The sequence below is a fragment of the Budorcas taxicolor genome, chromosome 20, assembly GCF_023091745.1.
Source record: "Budorcas taxicolor isolate Tak-1 chromosome 20, Takin1.1, whole genome shotgun sequence".
In the NCBI taxonomy this organism is placed as follows: domain Eukaryota; kingdom Metazoa; phylum Chordata; class Mammalia; order Artiodactyla; family Bovidae; genus Budorcas; species Budorcas taxicolor.
In genome coordinates, this window is record NC_068929.1 from 59,435,691 (window position 1) to 59,455,057 (window position 19,367).

At 44.8% G+C, this 19,367-nt stretch overlaps 1 protein-coding gene across 1 annotated transcript in view; it reads left to right on the forward strand.

Annotated features, from left to right (window-relative positions):
- Positions 1-19,367, forward strand: part of MYO10 (myosin X) — a 256,779-nt gene that overhangs the window by 104,165 nt on the left and 133,247 nt on the right. The window contains exon 3 of the mRNA XM_052659151.1: positions 7,757-7,915. Coding sequence (XP_052515111.1) covers positions 7,757-7,915 — 159 coding nt within the window. The remainder of the gene's footprint in view (positions 1-7,756; positions 7,916-19,367) is intronic.

The following is a 19,367-nucleotide window of genomic DNA, read 5'->3' on the forward strand; positions in this document are numbered from 1 at the left end:
CCCCATGGACTATACAGTCTGTGGGATTCTCCAGGCCAGAATACGGGAGTGGGTAGCCTTTCCTTTCTCCAGGGGATCTTCCCAACCCAGGGATCGAACTCAGGTCTCCTGCATTGCTGGCGGGTTCTTTACCAGCTGAGCCACCAGGGAAGCCCAAGAATACTGGAGTGGGCAGCCTATCTCTTCTCCAGGGGATCTTCCCGACTCAGGAATCGAGCTGTGGTCTCCTGCATTGCAGGCCGGTTCTTTACCAGCTGAGCCACCAGGAAGCCCCTATAGACTCTAAGAACTTGCACATAAGCCTGATGAGTGCTTCCTGCCGTATGTGTACTTTCCTAGAATTAAAAGGGGGTTGAAAATGGCTCAGCTGTTTTTTTTAAACCTAATTAACTATTTGATTTTCATTTTTTCATACAGAGGTGGACCCAGTGTTGGGCAGACCTTCTCTGAGGCCCCAGTAGGGTTGATGGGTGGCCTTAGTTTTGTTCCCACGCTTAATCCAGTCCATCTTGTGACCAGTGGCTTTTATTTCTATAACAGGAGCTATTTGTTCTTAGGCCCCGTTTTCTCTAAATTGATTTCCTGTCTATTAATCTTCTATACTTTGCCCTGTTTCTTAACCTTTACCACCTTTCTTCTAATATATGCCCCACTGAAGTCACTCAGTTTGTTTTGAGTTGGGTTTGGAGGAATTCATGTTGCTATTGCATTTTGGCTGTTGTTTGTTCCCAAAAAATTCCTGTAAAAAGAATTCCATTCCTTAGCCCTAAAATTTTCTTTTTTGCTGTTTGGGGATAAAATTGTGCAACTTGTACCGTTTGTTGTTGCACAGGAAAGACTTCGTGTGGTTCAAGGGGCTCTCCTTAAAAATTCTTGAACAAGATTGTGAATCTTATTAATCTTTTGAAATATTTACAAATTAGCTATTTATTCAACCAATATGCTTTAACACACTGAATGCAGGAGCCTGCTTCCATTCCTTACTTCCTTAGGGTTTCTACTTTGATGTTACCTGATCAGTGAGGGTGTCTTTAAACACAACATAAAGTAACCCCTCTGGGTGCTTAATCCCTTTACCCTCACTTATGCCTTCATAGATATTCATCACCATCTGCACAGTGTTATATTTACTTGTCCATTTCTACTTTTTGCTTCCCCTTATTAGAAATACACTGCATTCCCAGTGCTTAGAACACATCAGTAAATATTTGTTTGAATGTATGGATTTTCTTTGTTAATTTATCAGACACTTATCAATGTACCAGGCATCACTGTAAAATCCTTGCAAATGTTAACCCATCTCTGAATGGATGGTTCTCTCTGCCTTTCCTTCACACATATATTTTCTCTGCATTACCCACTGTTCTTTGAAATAATCACTGTTTTGAACAGCTGCAGCCCTGTCTTGGCATATTTCTTTTCTGTACATAACCTCTTATTTATGTAACTGTTACAGTCTAGCCTGATTCTTTCTCTCTGAGGTCAGGAGAAGGAATAGCACTCATTCTCTTGATTGTCCCACTCCCAGAATGGCCACCTGCCCACATCTGATAATGCGTGTATCTGAAAACATACGAGGAAATCACATGTGCTAAGGTTGGGACTCAATTTACAGTGGTAGCCATTTTTTCAGAGACCACGTGCCCAGCTCTGAGCTGCTCACTTGGACTATACATTGTCTTACTATTCCCAGGGTGTGAAAAAAGGCAACAGAATGTTAATGTGACATAAGTACTTAGTCATTATGGATATCATTTTTTAAGTGTCACCTTTAGGGTGTGTGTGTGTGTGTGTGTATTCAGTCGTGTCCGATTCTTCGTGACCCCCATGGACTATAGACCGCCAGCCTCCTCTGTCCATGGAGTGGGTTGCCATTTCCTCCTCCAGGGGATCTTCCTGACCCAGGGATTGAACCTGTGTCTCCTGCATTGGCAGATGGATTCTTTACTGCTGAGCTACCTGTGAAGCCCAAGATGGCCACTACTGTTAGCCTAAATGTATTTGACTTTCTTGTATGGTGTTAATGAATTAAAATGAGGGTCTGATATCCTATGTTTCTACACTCTTGAATTTCTTGGTATTTTCCTTTAATACCTGGTCATCTTGGCTATGGCATAGCCCCCTTCCATGCCCTCAGTGGCCCCAGACCTGTCCTACCCTGTGGGGGGCACTTATGTGGTGGGGTGGCCACCTCCCTATGAGGTGGGGCCGCTGGGGCCAGCACTTTTCCTGGCAGGTGTCTGGGCCCGGGAAACAGCTGGGAAAGTGGCTGGACCTCAGAAGAGATGGCTGGGGTCTGCCTTGGCCTTGAGAGTCTCTCAGGACTGGTTCTGACCAACCCTTGTGGTTTATGTGGCAGAAATGCCACCACTGAAGTTTTCATGTTTCTCTGGAAAATAAAAGAAACATGCCACTTTCTTCCATGGTTTATGGAAACCATCGGGTTGGTACTTCTGTTTTTCTTACTGTGTCATTTCCTTCTGCAATAACATGCTATTTGTCTCCATATAGGCAACTTGTTGTTGTTAAGTTGTTTAGGGTCCAGCTCTGTGACCCCATGAGCTGCAACTCGGCAGGCTTCCCTGTCCCTCACTATCTCCTGGAGTTTGCTCAAAGACATGTCCATTTAGGCAGGGATGCCATCCAGCCATCTCATCCTCTGCTGCCGTCTTCTCCTTTTGCCTTCAGCCTTTCTCAGCATCAGGGTCCTTTCCAGTGAGTCAGCTCTTTGCATCAGTGGCCAAAGTATTGGAGCTTGAGCATTAATCCTTCCAATGAATATTCAGACAACTGGTTGATACTGAAAATTAGAATTCCCCAATCTGCCGGTACTGTTCAGGAAAGTTACTTTGTATGTACGTGCACATGTGAGCTGGTGTAGATCACATTTTTTGTGTTGTTTACATTTTGCCTTTACATCTTGGTGTTTTTATTTGAAGGACAAACATAAAAATATCAGTGAAAAGAATCAATTCAGTTGCTCAGTGTGTCCGACTCTTTGTGACCCCCATGGGCAGTAGCATGCCAGGCTTCCCTGTCCATCACCAACTCCCGGAGCTTACTCAAGCTCATGGCCATCAAGTCAGTGATGCCATCCAACCATCTCATCCTCTGTCGTCCCCTTCTCCTGCCTTCTATCTTTCCTAGCATCAGGGTCTTTTCCAGTGAGTCAGTTCTTCGCATCATGTGGCAAAGTATTGGAGTTTCAGCTTCACCATCAGTCCTTGCAACGAATATTCAGGACCGATTTCCTTTACAGTTGACTGGTTTGATCTTCTTGAGTCCAAGAGTCTTCTTCAACACCACAGTTCAAAAACATCAGTTCTTCAGTGCTCAGCTTTCTTTATAGTCCATCTCTCACATCCATACATGACTACTGGAAAAACCATAGCTTTGACTAGATGGACCTCTGTTGACAAAGTAATGTCTCTGCTTTTTAATATGCTATCTAGGTTGGTCATAACTTTTCTTCCAAGGAGTAAGCTCTTTTAATTTCATGGCTGCAGTCCCCATCTGCAGTGATTTTGGAGCCCAAAAAAATAAAGTGTCTATTTCCATTGTTTCCCCATCTATTTGCCATGAAGTGATGCAACTGGATGCTATGATCTTAGTTTTCTGAATGTTGAGTTTTCAGCCAGCTTTTTCACTCTCCTCTTTCACTTTCATCAAGAGGGTCTTAAGTTCCTTTTCACTTCCTGCCATAAGGGTGTTGTCATTTGTGAATCTAAGGTTATTGATATTTCTCCCAGCAGTCTTATTCCAGCTTGTGCTTTATCCAGCCTGGCACTTCACATGATATACTCTGCATGTAAGTTAAATAAGCAGGATGAGAATATACAGTCTTGGTGTACTCCTTTTCCTATTGGGAACCAGTCTGTTTTTCCATGTCCATTTCTAACTGTTGCTACTTGACCTGCATACAAATTTCTCAGGAGGCAGGTAGGGTGGTCTGGTATTCCCATCTCTTTAGGAATTTTCCACAGTTTGTTATGATTCACACAGTCAATAAAGCATAAGTAGATGTTTTTCTGGAACTCTTTTGCTTTTTCTATGATCCAGTAGATGTTGGCAATTTGATCTCTGGTTCCTCTGCCTTTTCTAAATCCAGCTTGAACATGTGGAAGTTAATGGTTCAGATACTGTTGAAGCCTGACTTGGAGAATTTTGCGTATTACTTTGCTAGCATGTGAGATGAGTGCAATTGTGCAGTAGTTTGAACATTCTTTGGCATTGCCTTTCTTTGGGATTGGAATGAAAACTGACCTTTTCCAGTCCTGTGGCCACTGCTGAGTTTTCCAAATTTGCTGGCATATTGAGTGCAGCACTTTCACAGCATCATCTTCCAGGATTTGAAACAGCTCAACTGGAATTCCATCACCTCCACTAGCTTTGTTTGTAGTGATGCTTTCTAAGGCCCACTTGACTTCACATTCCAGGATGTCTGATTCTAGGTGAGTGATCACACCCTTGTTTTTATCTGGGTTGTAAAGATCTTTTTTGTATAGTTCTTCTGTGTATTCTTGTCACCTCTTCTTACTGTCTTCTGCTTCTGTTAGGTCAATACCATTTCTGTCTTTATTGTGCCCATTTTTGCATGAAATGTTCCCTTGGTGTATCTCATATTCTTGAAGAGATCTCTAGACTTCCCCAATTCTATTGTTTTCCTCTATTTCTTTGCATTTATCACTGAGGAAAGCTTTCTTATCTCTCCTTACTATTTTTTGGAACTCTGCATTCAAATGGGTATATCTTTCCTTTTTTCCTTGCCTTTTCCTCTTCTTCTTTTCTTAGATATTTGTAAGGCCTTCTTAGACAACCATTTTGCCTTTTTGCATTTCTTTTTCTTGGGGATAGTCTTGATCCCTGCCTCCTTTACAATGTCAGGAACCTCTGTCCATCGTTCTTCAGGCACTCTGTCTATCAGATCTAATCCCTTGAATCTATTCGTCACTTCCAGTGTATAATCATAATGGATTTGACTTACGTCATACCTGAATGGTCTAGTGGTTTTCCCTACTTTCAGTCTGAATTTAGCAATAAGGAGTTCATGGTCTGAGCCACAGTCAGCTCCCAGTCTTGTTTTTGCTGACTGTATAGAACTTCTCCATCTTCTGCTACAAAGAGTATAGTCGGTCTGATTTCAGTATTGACCATCTGCTGATGTCCATGTGTAGAGTCTTCTCTTGTGTTGTTGGAAGAGGGTGTTTGCTATGACCAATGTGTTCCCTTGGCAAAATTCTATTATCCTTTGTCTTGCTTCATTCTGCACTCAAGGCCAAATTTGCCTGTTACTCCAGGTGTTTCTTGACTCCCTGCTTTTGCATTCCAGGCCCCTATAATGAAAAGGACATCTTTTTTTGGTGTTAGTTCTAGAAGGTCTTGTAGGTCTTCACAGAACTGTTCAACTTCAGCTTCTTCAGCATTCCTGGTCGGGGCATAGACTTGGATTACTGTCATATTGAATGGTTTGTTTGCCTTGGAAACAGAGATCATTCTGTCATTTTTGAGTTTGCATCCAAGTACTGCATTTCGGACTCTCTTGTTGACCATGATGGCTACTCCATTTCTTCTAAGGGATTCTTGCCCACAGTAGTAGATATAATGGTCATCTGAGTTAAATTCACTCATTCTAGTCCATTTAGTTCACTGATTCCTAAAATGTTGATGTTCCCTCTTGCCATCTCCTGTTTGACCGCTTCTAATTTACCTTGATCCATGGACCTAACCTTCCAGATTCCTATGCAGTATTGTTCTTTACAGCATTGGACTTCACTTCCATCACCAGTCGTATCCACAACTGGGTACTGTGTTTGCTTTGGCTTCGTCTCTTCATTCTTTCTGGAGTTATTTCTCCACTCATCTCCAGTAGCATATTGGGCACCAACCGACCTGGGGAGTTCATCTTTGTGTCCTATCTTTTTGCTTTTTCATACTGTTCATGGGGTTCTCAAGGCATAGTAGTAAAGTGGTTTGCCATTCCCTTCTCCAGGGGACCATGTTTTGTCAGAACTCTCCACCATGACCTGTCTGTCTTGGGTTGGCCCTACACGGCATGGCTCATAGTTTTATTGAGTTAGGGAAGGCTGTGGTCCATGTGATCAGTTTGATTAGTTTTCTGTGATTATTCACTGTATATAAAAGGATACAGTGAATAAATAGGGGGTAGACTCCATCATTGAATGATTGTTCCGGAGTTTGTAAATCTGATCAAACTGGTCAGCGTATGAAGCTGAATGGGTGCAGTTACTACTCTGCCCAATCAATGGTGGTGAAAGAACCCTGTGTAGATTTTAGAAGTCCACGCATGTTCTATAATCAGTCTTGCAGTGTCTGAGTTGTCTCCGGTACACAATACAATGGGCTTCCCTGGTGGCTCAGTGGTAAAGAACCCACCTGCCGTTGCAGGAGATGTGAGTTCAATCCCTGTGTTTGGAAAGTCCCCTGGAGAAGGACATGGCAACTCACTCAGTATTCTTGCCCAGAAAATCCCATGGGCAGAGGAGCCTGGTGGGCTGTAGTCATGAGGTTGCAAAAGAGTCAGACATGACTTAGTAAATAGACAACAGCACATATGCAGCACCCACCACTGGTCTTGGAGTTTAAAGCAAGATAGGGCTTCCCTGATAGCCCAGTTGGTAAAGAATCTGCCTGCAATGCAGGAGACCCCAGTTCGATCCCTGGGTCAGGAAGATCCCCTGGAGAAGGGAAAGGCTACCCACTCCTGTATTCTGGCCTGGAGAATTCCATGGACTGTATAGTCCATGGGGTTGCAGTTGGACACCACTGAGTGACTTTCACTTTCAGGCTGTCAAGCAAGCAAAGCAATTGTAATTTATTTATTTAACTTTTTTTTTTTTTTTGCCTGCTCCCTGTTGTCTGAAGGATCTTAGTTCCCCAACCAGGGATTGACCCTGTGCCCCCTGCAGTGGAAGTGTGGTGTCTTAACCACTGAACAGCGAGAGGAGTCCCAAATCAGTTGTATTTTAAACCTGAGAGGATTTGTTTTCCTAAAGATCACAGGAATGCTATTTATAGATCTCAGTTGAGAAGGGAGAATATTTTTCAGACTTTCCTGAGAAGCTGTGTTTCAGTTTCTGAACAAATGTAGACTGTGTGGTGAATTTTGTAACAACACTTAAATTGAAGAGCTTTGCTTTGAACTATATCCCATGGTCCCTTGAACATATTATACAGTGAAATCAAATTACTTTCTGAAAGATTGGTTAGCCAGCTTCTTAACTGTTACTGCTTTGCATCAGTGGGAGAAAAGTGAACTGAAAAAGTTATCATTTCTGTGATTTCCATAGGAGGGTTAGTACTTGAACCAGTGTCTTTTAGGAACATCAAATGTCAATTGTCCAAATAATTTGCTACCTTTAAGAATAGGTAGGTTTCCCAGGTGGCGCTAGTGGCCAAGAACCCTCCTGCCAGTGCAGGAGACATAAGAGACGTGGGTTCCATCCCTGGGTTGGGAAGATTCCCTGGAGGAGGAAATGGCAACCCACTCTAGTATTCTTGCCTGGAGAATCCCACTGACAGAGGAGCCTGGTAGGCGACAGTCCTTAGGGTCCAAGAGTCAGTCATGACTGAAGCGACCTGGCACAAAAATAGGTAGGTGGCATGAAGGAAATTAAAGTGTTCTCTGCAGTCTGATTTTTGCTGGTATTGTACTGAGATTATATTGTAAGTTGGGAAACGGTCTGTGGAAACTGTTCATTGCCCGTAATTAAGCTGTGCATTCGTTCCCCCTCATCAGGTATTCACGTACAAGCAGAGCACAATTACACACCAGAAGGTGATGCCTATGCACGCCATGGATGAGGAGGGTGTGGATGACATGGCCACCCTGACAGAGCTCCACGGGGGTGCCATCATGCACAACTTGTACCAGCGCTACAAGAGAAACCAAATCTATGTAAGTTCCGCTCTCAGTCCCTTAAAAATCCTTCCAGTCTTTTCCTTCCTCTTGCTGGGTCACACGACATACAGGATCTCAGTTTCTGGACCAGGGATCAAATCCATGCCCCCTGAAGTGAAAGCATAGCATCTTACCCACTGAGCCACCAGGGAAGTTTCCAAACTCCCTCCAGTTTGAGTCTGTTTATTTTTGTTTTCAGAGAGTATTTCCTTTTTGAGAACCTCCCGTTCTTCTAAGTAAAAGCTATATTTCTAGTGTGTGTTTTTTTTTTTTTTTGCCAAATTAGAGATGTGGGTCCATAAATCATGTTCTCGTGTTGATTGCCTGGACTTTATTAGCAGGGATGGCTTTGCAGCGAAGGATAATTTGACCTCTTTCTTCTCCTGAGTGCATTCTGTTCCTGAGTGTTCTGTTCCATAAAGAAGTCACGCAGAGTGGTTTGACTTCCTCAGTTAAGGGCTGAGGAGAAATGTGGCTTTACAAACAAGCAGACCTGAGCTCAAGCTTTTTTTTTTTCTCTCATTTTCTTGATTTTTTTTCTCCTTTTATGGATTTTCACTTTCTTTTTTTGTCTTCTGGCTCCGAGGCCCATCCATGGAGAAATTTCTTTTTTTTATATATGATTTTTAAAAGTTACATTCCATTTACAATTATTATAATATTAGCAATATTCTCCATGTTATGCAGTCCATCCTTGCATCTGTCTTGGACCTTCCTCTCCTCCACCCCTATGTTGCACCCCTCCCCTCGTCCATGGTAACCCCTAGTTTGCTCTCTCTCTGCGGGTCTGCTTTTTTTAGGTTACCCTCACTAGTTCATTGTATTTTTTAGATTCCACATGTAAGTGATGTCACAAAGTATTTGTCTGACTTACTTCACTTAGCATAATGCTCTGCAAGTCCATTCATGTTCTGCAAATGGCAAAATTTCATTCTTTTTATGGCTGAGTAGTATTCCATTGTGTATATGTATGTATGTGTATGTGTAAATATCACATCCTCTTTATCGATTCATCTCTTGGTGGACACAGGTTCCTTCCATGTCTTAGCAATTGTAAGTAATGCTGCTGTGAACCTGGGGTGCATACATCTTTTTGAACTAGTGTTTTCATTTTTTTTTTCCAGATACGTATCCAGGAGTGGAATTCCTAGGTCATGTGGTAGCTCTATTTTTAGTTTTTAGAGAAAACTGCATACTGTTTTCCATAGTGGCTGCACTGATGTACATTCCCACGAGCATATAGGACGGTTCCATCTAAGGGACATTTGGGTTCAAGGGAACCCATCTCACTTTGGGATTGCTCTTTTGATTGGAGACACGTCCTGGTATAAAAAGCGGTCATGCACATTTCTCCTCAACTTTTATGAACTCTGTGCCTATATTATAAAAGTAATACCTAAAAATCGCTTCTGTAGTCATCCCTTTCTGACGTTAAAGTATAAATTACATCATCTGTCAAGAATGATTTCAGAGTTTCTCCTTTCCACCTGCCTTTGTTAGCAGGCCTTTACTGGGCAACTGCTGATAGGTGTTTATTTTTCTTGTCAAGTTCAAATTTATGCAGTTTTTTAAAAACCGAATTTTAATATTGTAAAAACCCTTCATCTTGCAGTAGTTTTTATTCTTTAGGGGTTAACACTCAGTTTTGGTGGTATGCCTGTGATTATGATGAATAATAATATCAGCCATTCCAATAACTAGGCTTCCCTCATAGCTCAGCTGGTAAAGAATCCTCCTGCAGTGCAGGAGACCCCGGTTTGATTCCTAGGTCTGGAAGATCCGCTGGAGAAGGTATAGGCTACCAATTCCAGTATTCTTGGGCTTCCCTTGTGGTTCAGCTGGTAAAGAATCTGCCTGCAATGCAGAAGACCTGGGTTCGATCCCTGGGTTGGGAAGATCCTCTGGAGAAGGGAAAGGCTACCCACTCCTGTATCCTGGCCTGGAGAATTCCATGAACTGTATAGTCCATGGGGTCACCGAGTCAGACTTGACTGAGCAACTTTCAATTTTCACTTTCCAACAGCTAGCAGGTGCTAACTGAAACTCAGGATCCTCTTAGTATTGTGGTTGCTCTAGTTTATCCATCCTTAGACCAGGAGAGGAGAATTGGGAAAGAGGGAAGAATTAGATATTTGTTAATGCAAAATTTTCCTCAGCTTCAAGAAAAGAAGGTGTTTATTTGCCTTCATTTAATCCTGGGAAGGTGGCATCTTTGCCAGATTGACCTAATGCTTGGCAAATGTCTTCAGACAGCCTTGTATGGAGAAATGGAGTCGCCTTCTAGTCCTCTGACTAACCTTGCTTACACTCAGTCTTTAGAGACCACATTTTCCAAATGTTCTGCAGAAAAGGTCATCTTCATACATGTTTCTGTAAAAGTGGCTGCGTGTCATAGCTTGTGCGTGTACTTGTTGAGCAAACATGGGTTTTCTCCTGTTCTCATCTCAAAAGAGCTTCCTTCCCACCTACACAGGTGTCCAGGGACCCATGTGCCATGCCTGTGCTTTCAGCATTAAGGCTTTGACACTGCTGTGTAAACATTCCTTGCTCAGTTTGTCAAGGACTGATTTTGTCTCTCTTGAGCCAAGGGCAGAGTCAGGCACCTGGCAGTTGTGCCAGATGTTTGTAAAATAGATGCCATTCATGCTAGGAGCAACGTAGTTGATGGTAAAAGTGAAGCTGGATTTAAAATTTCTTTATTGGTACCTATCTCTTATAAATGAATATTTCAGAATTCATATCCTTCTGCCTTTAGATGTAAGTTTTTGTTATACATTTAATAGTCATGAAAAAGTCAATTAGGGGGAGAACTACTGAAGAAGGTTAAAGGACAGAGCCTTTTAAAGCTCCCCTCCGCCATGATGATGTTGTAAACCTGAATAAACCATATGAATAGGATCTTGATTCTTTTTTTTTTTCCTGGAATGAAGATCTTTTCTTTCCCCTTTGAGGGAAAAACACAGGATTTTTGTACATCCAATTTACAGCTCAGGTCAGTTATTTATACCCTATATGCCTTCCTTTTAGAACCTAGGTACTATTATATAGAAAGCAGCCATATTGATGTCCATTAGTGAAGCTGTTTTCACTGGATGCTGGTACCTGTCAGGTGCTGCCGCGAGGAGACAAAACCACCACCTATCAGAAAAGCAGTTTTCCACCTTTATCTCAGCCCTAAAGTAATGCTTGTCCATGTTTTAAAAGAGGGAAAAATGGCTTGACTTGTAACAGAGGTGCTGTGTTAGTTTTCTTTTGCTGGCGTAACAAATTACCATAGCTATGAATTTTTTTTTTTCTTTTTTTTGCAGTTTAGTTAGGTTCGTCTGAAGGGGTCTTACCAGACTAAATTCCAGGTGTGGCCATGCTAGGCTTCTTTCTGGAGCCTCTAGGGAAGAATTTGTTTCTTGTTCTTTCCCAGTGTTGGCAGAGGTCAGTTCCTTGCGATTGTAGGACTGAGGTCCTCGTTTTCTTGCTGGCTGGCTGCTGATTCCTGGCTGGTAGAGGCCTCCTTCCTTCTCATTCAAAGACAGCAACCCTGGACCTAGTCCTTTTCATGCTTCAAATCTCTTCCTCCTTTCATCTGATCTCTGACCAGAGCCAAGGGAGGTTCTCAGGTTTTAAAATTCATGTAATTAGATAGGGCTCACCTGGGTTAATTCCCAGTCTCAGAGCTTACAACCTTAATCATATCTTGAGTTTCTTATGTGGCAACATTGCTCAAGTCACAGGTTCTGGGAATTAGGTGAACATCTTGGTGGGGCTCGGTCGTGTCTGACTCTTTTCGACCCCATGAACTATACAGTCCATGGAATTCTCCAGGTCAGAATACTGGAGTGGGTAGCCTTTTCCTTCTCCAGGGGATCTTCCCAAGGGCTTCCCAGGTGGCGCTAGTGGTAAAGAACCTGCCTGCCAGTGCACGAGATGTAAGAGATTTGATTCAATCCCTGGGTTGGGAAGACCCCCTGGAGGAGGAAATGCAACCCACTCCAGTGTTCTTGCCTGGAGAATCCTATGGACAGAGGAGCCTGGTGGGCTACAGTCCACGGGGTCACGAAGAGTCAGACTCGACTGAGCAATTAACACTACTAGGACCACTTGGTGGGGCAGGGAGCGGTGCATTACTCTGCCCACCACAGGTGCCCTCCATCGAGTCCTGTCATTGAGAAGGAACCTGAGTGTGTCTCCCCCACCACTCTGGATCATTTGTTGGCTTTCTGTTTGGGGCAACACAGGTTGCTGGTAAACAGACCCATCTCCAGGTAGAGGGGTCTGTTGTTTGTGCTAAGAAGGACCATTAACTTCTCTTCTCCTTGAGGGATACTCTTATTGACTGAGAACATTATAAGACTTCAATAACAAAATATTTCTTCTAGCTTTTAGCATCCTCCATTCAGATGTGGGTGGAGGCAAGAGACATGGGTTTGATCCAACTGGATTGAGAAGATCCCCTGGAGAAGGAAATGGCAACTCACTGCAGTATTCTTACCTGGAGAATCCTGTGGACAGAGAAGCCTGGCAAGCTTGGGGTCCTTGGGGTCCATGGGGTCCTTGATAGTCCATGGGGTCACAGAAGAGCTGGACATGACTTAGTGATTAAATAACAATTCAGATGTGGGTAGAGCATAGAGCACTCAGTAGACAAATCAAAGTTGAGTCCACTTTTCTCTACTCACCTCCCCTTGGGCTCTATATTAACCATTTAAGTTTTTGTGTCAGTTTAAAAACTTTTTAAGGTCAGGTGTCATCTGATAGTATCCTTATTTCTTCAGGGATCTGAACATTCTAAGCTTTCAGAATGTGGTTTTCTTCCCAGGTAGCCTGCCATTGCAGGAGACATAAGAGACACGGGTTTGATCCCTGGGTCGGGAAAATCCCCGGAGGAGGGCATGGCAACCCACTCCAGTATTTTTGCCTGGAGAATCCCTTGGACAGAGGAGTCTGGCTGACTATGGTCCATAGGATCACAAAGAGTCAGAAACTACTAATTCGACTTAGCACGCACTAACATGAATGGTTTTCTGATCCTTTAAGACTGTTCCGTGAAGATCTAGACTTCATTTTACAATTTTTATATTCATCTTTTTGCCAAATTTCTATTGATTTTTCTATTGATTTTTCACCCCCCTCGTACCTGATGGGGCTGTTTCACAATAGAATGGCCGGTGAAAGCTTTAAGAACCTTCCTAACCTTTGTATCAGTACCTCTCCTAGTCTTACTCATCTAATACCATGGGTTGTTATTTGGAAAGTTCCCACTTGGAACTTGGGGCTGCTCCTTCTGGCCACAGAGACTTTGCAGACCTTGGGGTCTGTTGGTCTCTGTGGCTCCAGCCTTGCCACTGGTCCAATTTGGCTCTGATCCCCGGGTTAGAGGGCTTCCCAGGTGGCTCAGTGGTAAAGAATCTGCCTGCTGATACAGGAGATTCGGGTTTGATCCCTGGGTGGGGAAGATCCCCTGGAGGAGGAAATGGCAACCCAACTCCAGTATTCCTGTCTGGAGAATCCCAGGGACAGAGGAGTCTGATGGGCTACAGTCCACGGGGTCACAGAAGAGTGAGACACAATTTAGTGAGTAAACAAAAACAACAATAACAACTAGGGTTAGAGCAGCTCTGTTCTTCCCACAGTTGCCTGCCCCAAACCCTTGCCTCCTGCCCCAAACCCTTGCCTCCTGCCCCAATACAGGATTCCCTTCCTAGAACTTCAGGTTCTCTCACTTAATGCTCCACCTAGTCAGCTTTCCCATCCTCTGGCGACTTCCCAGATAAGAACTCTGCTTATCACGGCAGCTCTTGATCTGTGGCCCTGCCCCAGACTTTCACCCCAAACCTCTTGTCTCTGGGTTTCCCGGCAGCTTGGAGAGGGTCCCCTGAGTCCCACCCTGGGAAGAAGTGTCTCTTCCCACCACTGATGAGGCCTGATGCGGACAAGTCCCCACACCTATAAGTCCCTAAAGACTTGGAGAGGAGGGGCGTGTGTTGTACAGAGTGATAAGAGGTTGTGGGGGTAGGGAACAAATTGGTGGGTGAGGAGGAGAGCTGGCTTCTCTTGGAGAAGGGGCGGCAGCAATGATACTACAAAGGAGGGCTGAGAGTTTTGATTTGAAGAAAAGGCTCGAGAGATGCCTTTTTTGAAGGTGGAGAGATTAGAGTGTATTTGGTGTGATGGCTTTGCTAAACTGGGAGAAAGTTCCTTTGTTTATGGAGTCTGATGTTTGGGGAACATCTAATAGTGGAATCCGTAGGGAGGGGTCAGGACACCTTTAAAAGCAGTGGTTCTGGACCAGATGCATGGGTTTTAGGGGACTTTTGGCAATACCTGGAGGCATTTCCAGTTGCCATAGCGAGGGCAGAGGATGCTGCTGGAATCCGTTAATAGTTGGTAGAGGCCAGGGATCTACTAAACATGCTCAGGTGTAGAGGACAGCCCCCCTGCAAAGTTATCTGGCTTAAGATGTCAGTCATGCTGAGATACCCTGCCTTACTTAAAGCTAGGCAGCAGTGTTTGGGCTTGGTGGTAAAGAGACTATATTGTCCTTGCTAAAGGCTTTTGAAGAGGCTGCTGCTGCTAAGTCACTTCATTTGTGTCTGACTCTGTGCGACCCCATAGACGGCAGCCCACCAGGCTCCCCCATCCCTGGGATTCTCCAGGCGAGAACACTGGAGTGGGTTACCATTTGCTTCTCCAATGCATGAAAGTGGAAAGTGAAAGGTAAGTCGCTCAGTTGTGTCTGACTCTTCGCGACCCCATGGACTGAAGCCTACCAGGCTCCTCCGTCCATGGGATTTTCCAGGCAGGAGTACTAGAGTGGGGTGCCATTGCCTTCTCCGTTTGAAGAGGCAGTTTCCCTGAAAAAAGTTTAGAAGGGTTGATACCGAAGTGATGTGATACAGTCTACAGAGGGTAGGTTGGGTGGGAGAGTGTTACAATATCTCAAAGTGGGTAGATATGAGGGTTTTGGACCACAACCTGATATAAAGAGCTGACTCACTGGAAAAGACCCTGATGCTGGGAAAGATTGAAGGTGGGAGGAGAAGGGGACGGCAGAGGATGAGATGGTTGGATGCCGAGTCAATGGACATGATTTTGAGAAAGCCACAGGAGATAGTGAAGGATGGGGAAGCTGGTTGTGCTGCAGTCTATGGGGGTCACAGAGTTGGACACGACTGAGCGACTGAACAAGTGCAGCAGAGATGGGAGTGAGCAAGAGAAAATTGCATGTGATACCCAAGGGGGAAGGGGTGAGGGAGGCAGGGCTGGCTGTAATGATGCCCTGATGTCCCCAAGAACAGTTCTGACAGTTCCTCCAGGAGAGGAGAGTGGGAGAGACGAGCTGGGTTTTGGATGCCTGTTGCATTGTATTCTGTGGAGCCTGGATCATTTCACATTCTGTACCCAGCATCTCAGCACCCACTGGACAAAAACAGATGAGGTCTCTGTTGCACTGACCGTCAGCTCTGTGTCCAGAGTGAAGGGATGGCCCGGCCAGCTCTGTGGTGTGGCAGTTTTGTTTTCTGTCCAACAGAAGAGAAACCCGTTGTCTCTATCGCAGGGTTTGTCGTGCTCTCGGTCAGTTGCCTGTGGGAGCCTCCTGTCTAAGGAGCGGGCTGGAAACCGCATCACAGCTCGGCTGCAATTATGGGCTTGAGGATGGCTCCAGAGGGAGCCCCGCTCTGTTCCACCCACCTCGTGGGTTCGTTTGTTGGTCTTGCTGAACAAACGGCAGAGCTGAGAGTCAGATGAGTCCGTTTTAAGATGTGGAGCTGTGTCTAAAGATAAACAGTTGTGAAAGCACAGAACATGCTTCACAGCTCGTGTATTTTTAGGTGTTTCAAAAATAAAACCCTCCTCTGGGAAGGTGGCCGTGCAGACCGAATGTGTAAATGAGTTTGTTGTTCCCGAATTAACTTCCAAACCCGTAAAAGGTGCTGGCAGGCAGCTGCCTGTTGAAGCCATGTGAATTACAAGTGAGCTCACCTGGGCTGCCCACCGTGTTCCCATCAGGCCAGCCACGCTGCAGGGTTCAGTGTGCGGATCTCAACCTGCCATTCAGTTCCTGGATTCATTCAGTCTTCGCAGAGGAGACTTTTGGGGGTTATTTCCCATCCCTTTCCAAAGCCAGTGTCAAGTAACAGCGCACCTCTCAGGGATGGCCTGAAGACTGGATGGCCAGCAGGCTTGGCATTTGTCTCATACCGGGAACAGCTGAATACAGTGTGGTTTGTCAGGGTTTTGTTCTTCACATGAAATCAAGACTGGTGTTGCCAGAAGATGATTGTAACCATCTGTCTGACTCTGTGTATTTTTAAACTTGACCAAACATTTATCCTCTTGAGTTGCCATTTCTACATCGGCACATGGTGGTGGCAATTAGAAGCTTTGTTTTTGTTCATTTTTCTCCCCTTTCCGGGCTCTTTTGGGTCAGATTCCTTTCAACAAGGGAGGAATATGAGTCAGAAACACACTCAAATTAAGTGGAAATGTCACTTCTAAATGTAAGAGTCTAAATGTAAGTTTGACTTTGGTCATATATCTTGAGTTACTGGTTGTGATCCAGTTTTCAATGAACTTGAATTGTTTAATCGGATGAGGATGGCAGGCAGTTTTGTTAGGGAAGAAGGTGGGTGTGGAGCATGAGAACTCAGTTAAAAAGGGAACTTATTGGTGCATTGGTAATAAATCCAGGTGCCTCCAATGTCTCTATATTGACTCAGCCCTGCCTGTGTGCCAGGCTGTGCTTGTGGCTCCAAGGATGCAAAATTCCTCTTCATCGTGGTAACTTTTTCATGAAATAATGTATAAACAAAATACAGCGCCCCTCCAGGACCTCCTAGCTTGTTGATGAAAGCAGACACATCATACCTTTGACAACGGCTCGGGGCGACAATGACTGTGATAAAAGTGCTGGGGACACAAAGAATGGGCATCACAAGAAGAGATGAGGGGGTCAGAAAAGGATCCCAACTGGGGCATTGGTGCTGAGTTTTGAAACATTCCTAGGGGAATTCAGCCAAGAGGGAGGGTGGCTCTTCCTGGCAGAAGATCAACAAAGACTTGGAATAGCGTGATTTGTCGACCTGCAGGACAGGCAAGAACCTGCAGAGAAGGTTTGTGCAGCCGACTGGCGAGGTGGTCAGGAGCAGGCGAGGAAGGGTGCTGTGTGTGAGTTAGTGACCTTGAAGTCATTCATGAAGGCTGGCAGGGGACAACGTCAAAGGTGAGTTCTGGGAACGCTCACTCTGACTGTGGGTGATGGGTGAATCCAGCAGGTGTATCCAGTCTAGGAGGAGAGTTCAGTTCCGTTCAGTCACTCAGTCGTGTCCGACTCTTTGTGACCCCATGAATCGCAGCACGCCAGGCCTCCCTGTCCATCACCAACTCCCAGAGTTCACTCAGACTCACGTCCATCGAGTCAGTGATGCCGTCCAGCCATCTCATCCTCTGTCGTCCCCTTCTCCTCCTGCACCCAATCCATCCCAGCATCAGAGTCTTCTCCAATGAGGCAACTCTTCACATGAGGTGGCCAAAGTACTGGAGTTTCAGCTTTAGCATCATTCGCTCCAAAGAAATCCCAGGGCTGATCTCCTTCAGAATGGACTGGTTGGATCTCCTCGCAGTCCAAGGGACTCTCAAGAGTCTTCTCCAACACCACAGTTCAAAAGCATCAATTCTTCGGCGCTCAGCCTTCTTCACAGTCCAACTCTCACATCCATACATGACTACTGGAAAAACCATAGCCTTGACTAGATGGACCTTAGTCGGCAAAGTAATGTCTCTGCTTTTGAATATGCTATCTAGGTTGGTCGTAACTTTTCTTCCAAGGAGTAAGTGTCTTTTAATTTCATGGCTGCAGTCACCATCTGCAGTGATTTTGGAGCTCAAAAAGATAAAGTCTGACACTGTTTCCACTGTTTCCCCATCTATTTCCCATGAAGTGATGGGACCAGATGCCATGATCTTCGTTTTCTGAAAGTTTAAGCCAACTTTTTCACTCTCCACTTTCACTTTCATCAAGAGGCTTTTGAGAGGTGACCAGCAAACCAGGTGGGAAATGTTGGGATTCAAAACAAGTCCTTGGGAAGCTAGAGCATGATGTTTACTAAGAGGTAGAATCTCGGTGTTTGGTTGGGTTTGGGGGCAGCACGTTGTATTGCTATAGGATGACTCCTGGATTTCTGGTTTATCCACTTGGGTAGACCATGGTGCCATTTGTGAAGATGTGGCTGTACGTAGAGAAGCAGATGTTTTGCAGGAAGCCAAGTTGAGGGCAGCCAAGTGCAGATGCCCAGCAGACTCTTGAGTACACAGATCCACAGCTTAAAACCAGAGCTGCACTCCAGAAAGCGATTTGGAGAAGTGCGTCGACCCCATGGACTGTAGCCCGCCAGGCTCCTCTGTCCATGGGGATTCTCCAGGCAAGGGTTCTGGAGTGGGTTGCCGTACCCTTCTCTAAGGGGATCTTCCCAGAAATCAACCCGGGGTCTCCTGCATTGCTGGCAGAATCTTTACTGGCTGAGGTACCAGGGAAGCCCCGGAGAAGGGTGGGTGGAAAATAAATCTGGATGGTGGTCCCCACTTCTTGACAAGTACCTTCCCTGTAGGGGAGACATGGCAGTGACTTGAACCAGTTTCCCTGGTGCATTTGAGGTTACTTGATCTATATCCAGCTTTTCAGGACCGTTGTAGCTTTATTTTCATGAATAAAAATAATATTTACCTGTGATTTATGTAACACTTTCACATGATAATTGGGTGGAGTAACAGAGGGTGTGTTGTTGTTATTGATCGGAATCTGGGGCCTGGAGGGGTTAAGCTGTGAACCAGGCAAGGTAGGTCCAGGATGAGGACTTGGGGTCTTCTAACCTGACCACACCTTGCTGTCTCCATCACTTCTTGTGTTGTAAAAATGACTTTCTAACAGTAACATGGATGCTCCATATCTACCAGCAGAATGTATCTGAGGCTACTGGGTCACTTTTAGTGATCTTTTATACTCTTTTTTTTTTTTTTTTTTTTTTAGTGGGGGACAAGATAGTAGGTATGACAGCCTTTGTTGTTGTTCCGTTGCTAAGTTGTGTCTGACTCTTTGTGACCCCATGGACTGCAGCACGCAGGCTTCCCCGGTTTTCACTATCTCCTAGAGTTTGCTCAAACTCATGTCCGTTGAGTGGATGATGCCATCCAACCATCTCATCCTCTGCCACTCCCTTCTGCTTTTGGCCCTAATCATCCCCAGCATCGGGGTTTTTTCCATTGAGTCGGCTCTTTGCATCAGGTGGCCAAGGGATTGGACCTTCACCTTCAGCATCGGTCCTTCTAATGAATATTCAGGATTGCTTTCCTTTAGGATTTATTGGTTTGATCTTCTTGCTGTCCAAGGGACTCTCAAGAGTTTTCTCCAGCACCACAGTTTGAAAGCATCATTTCTTCAGTGCTCAGCCTTCCTTTT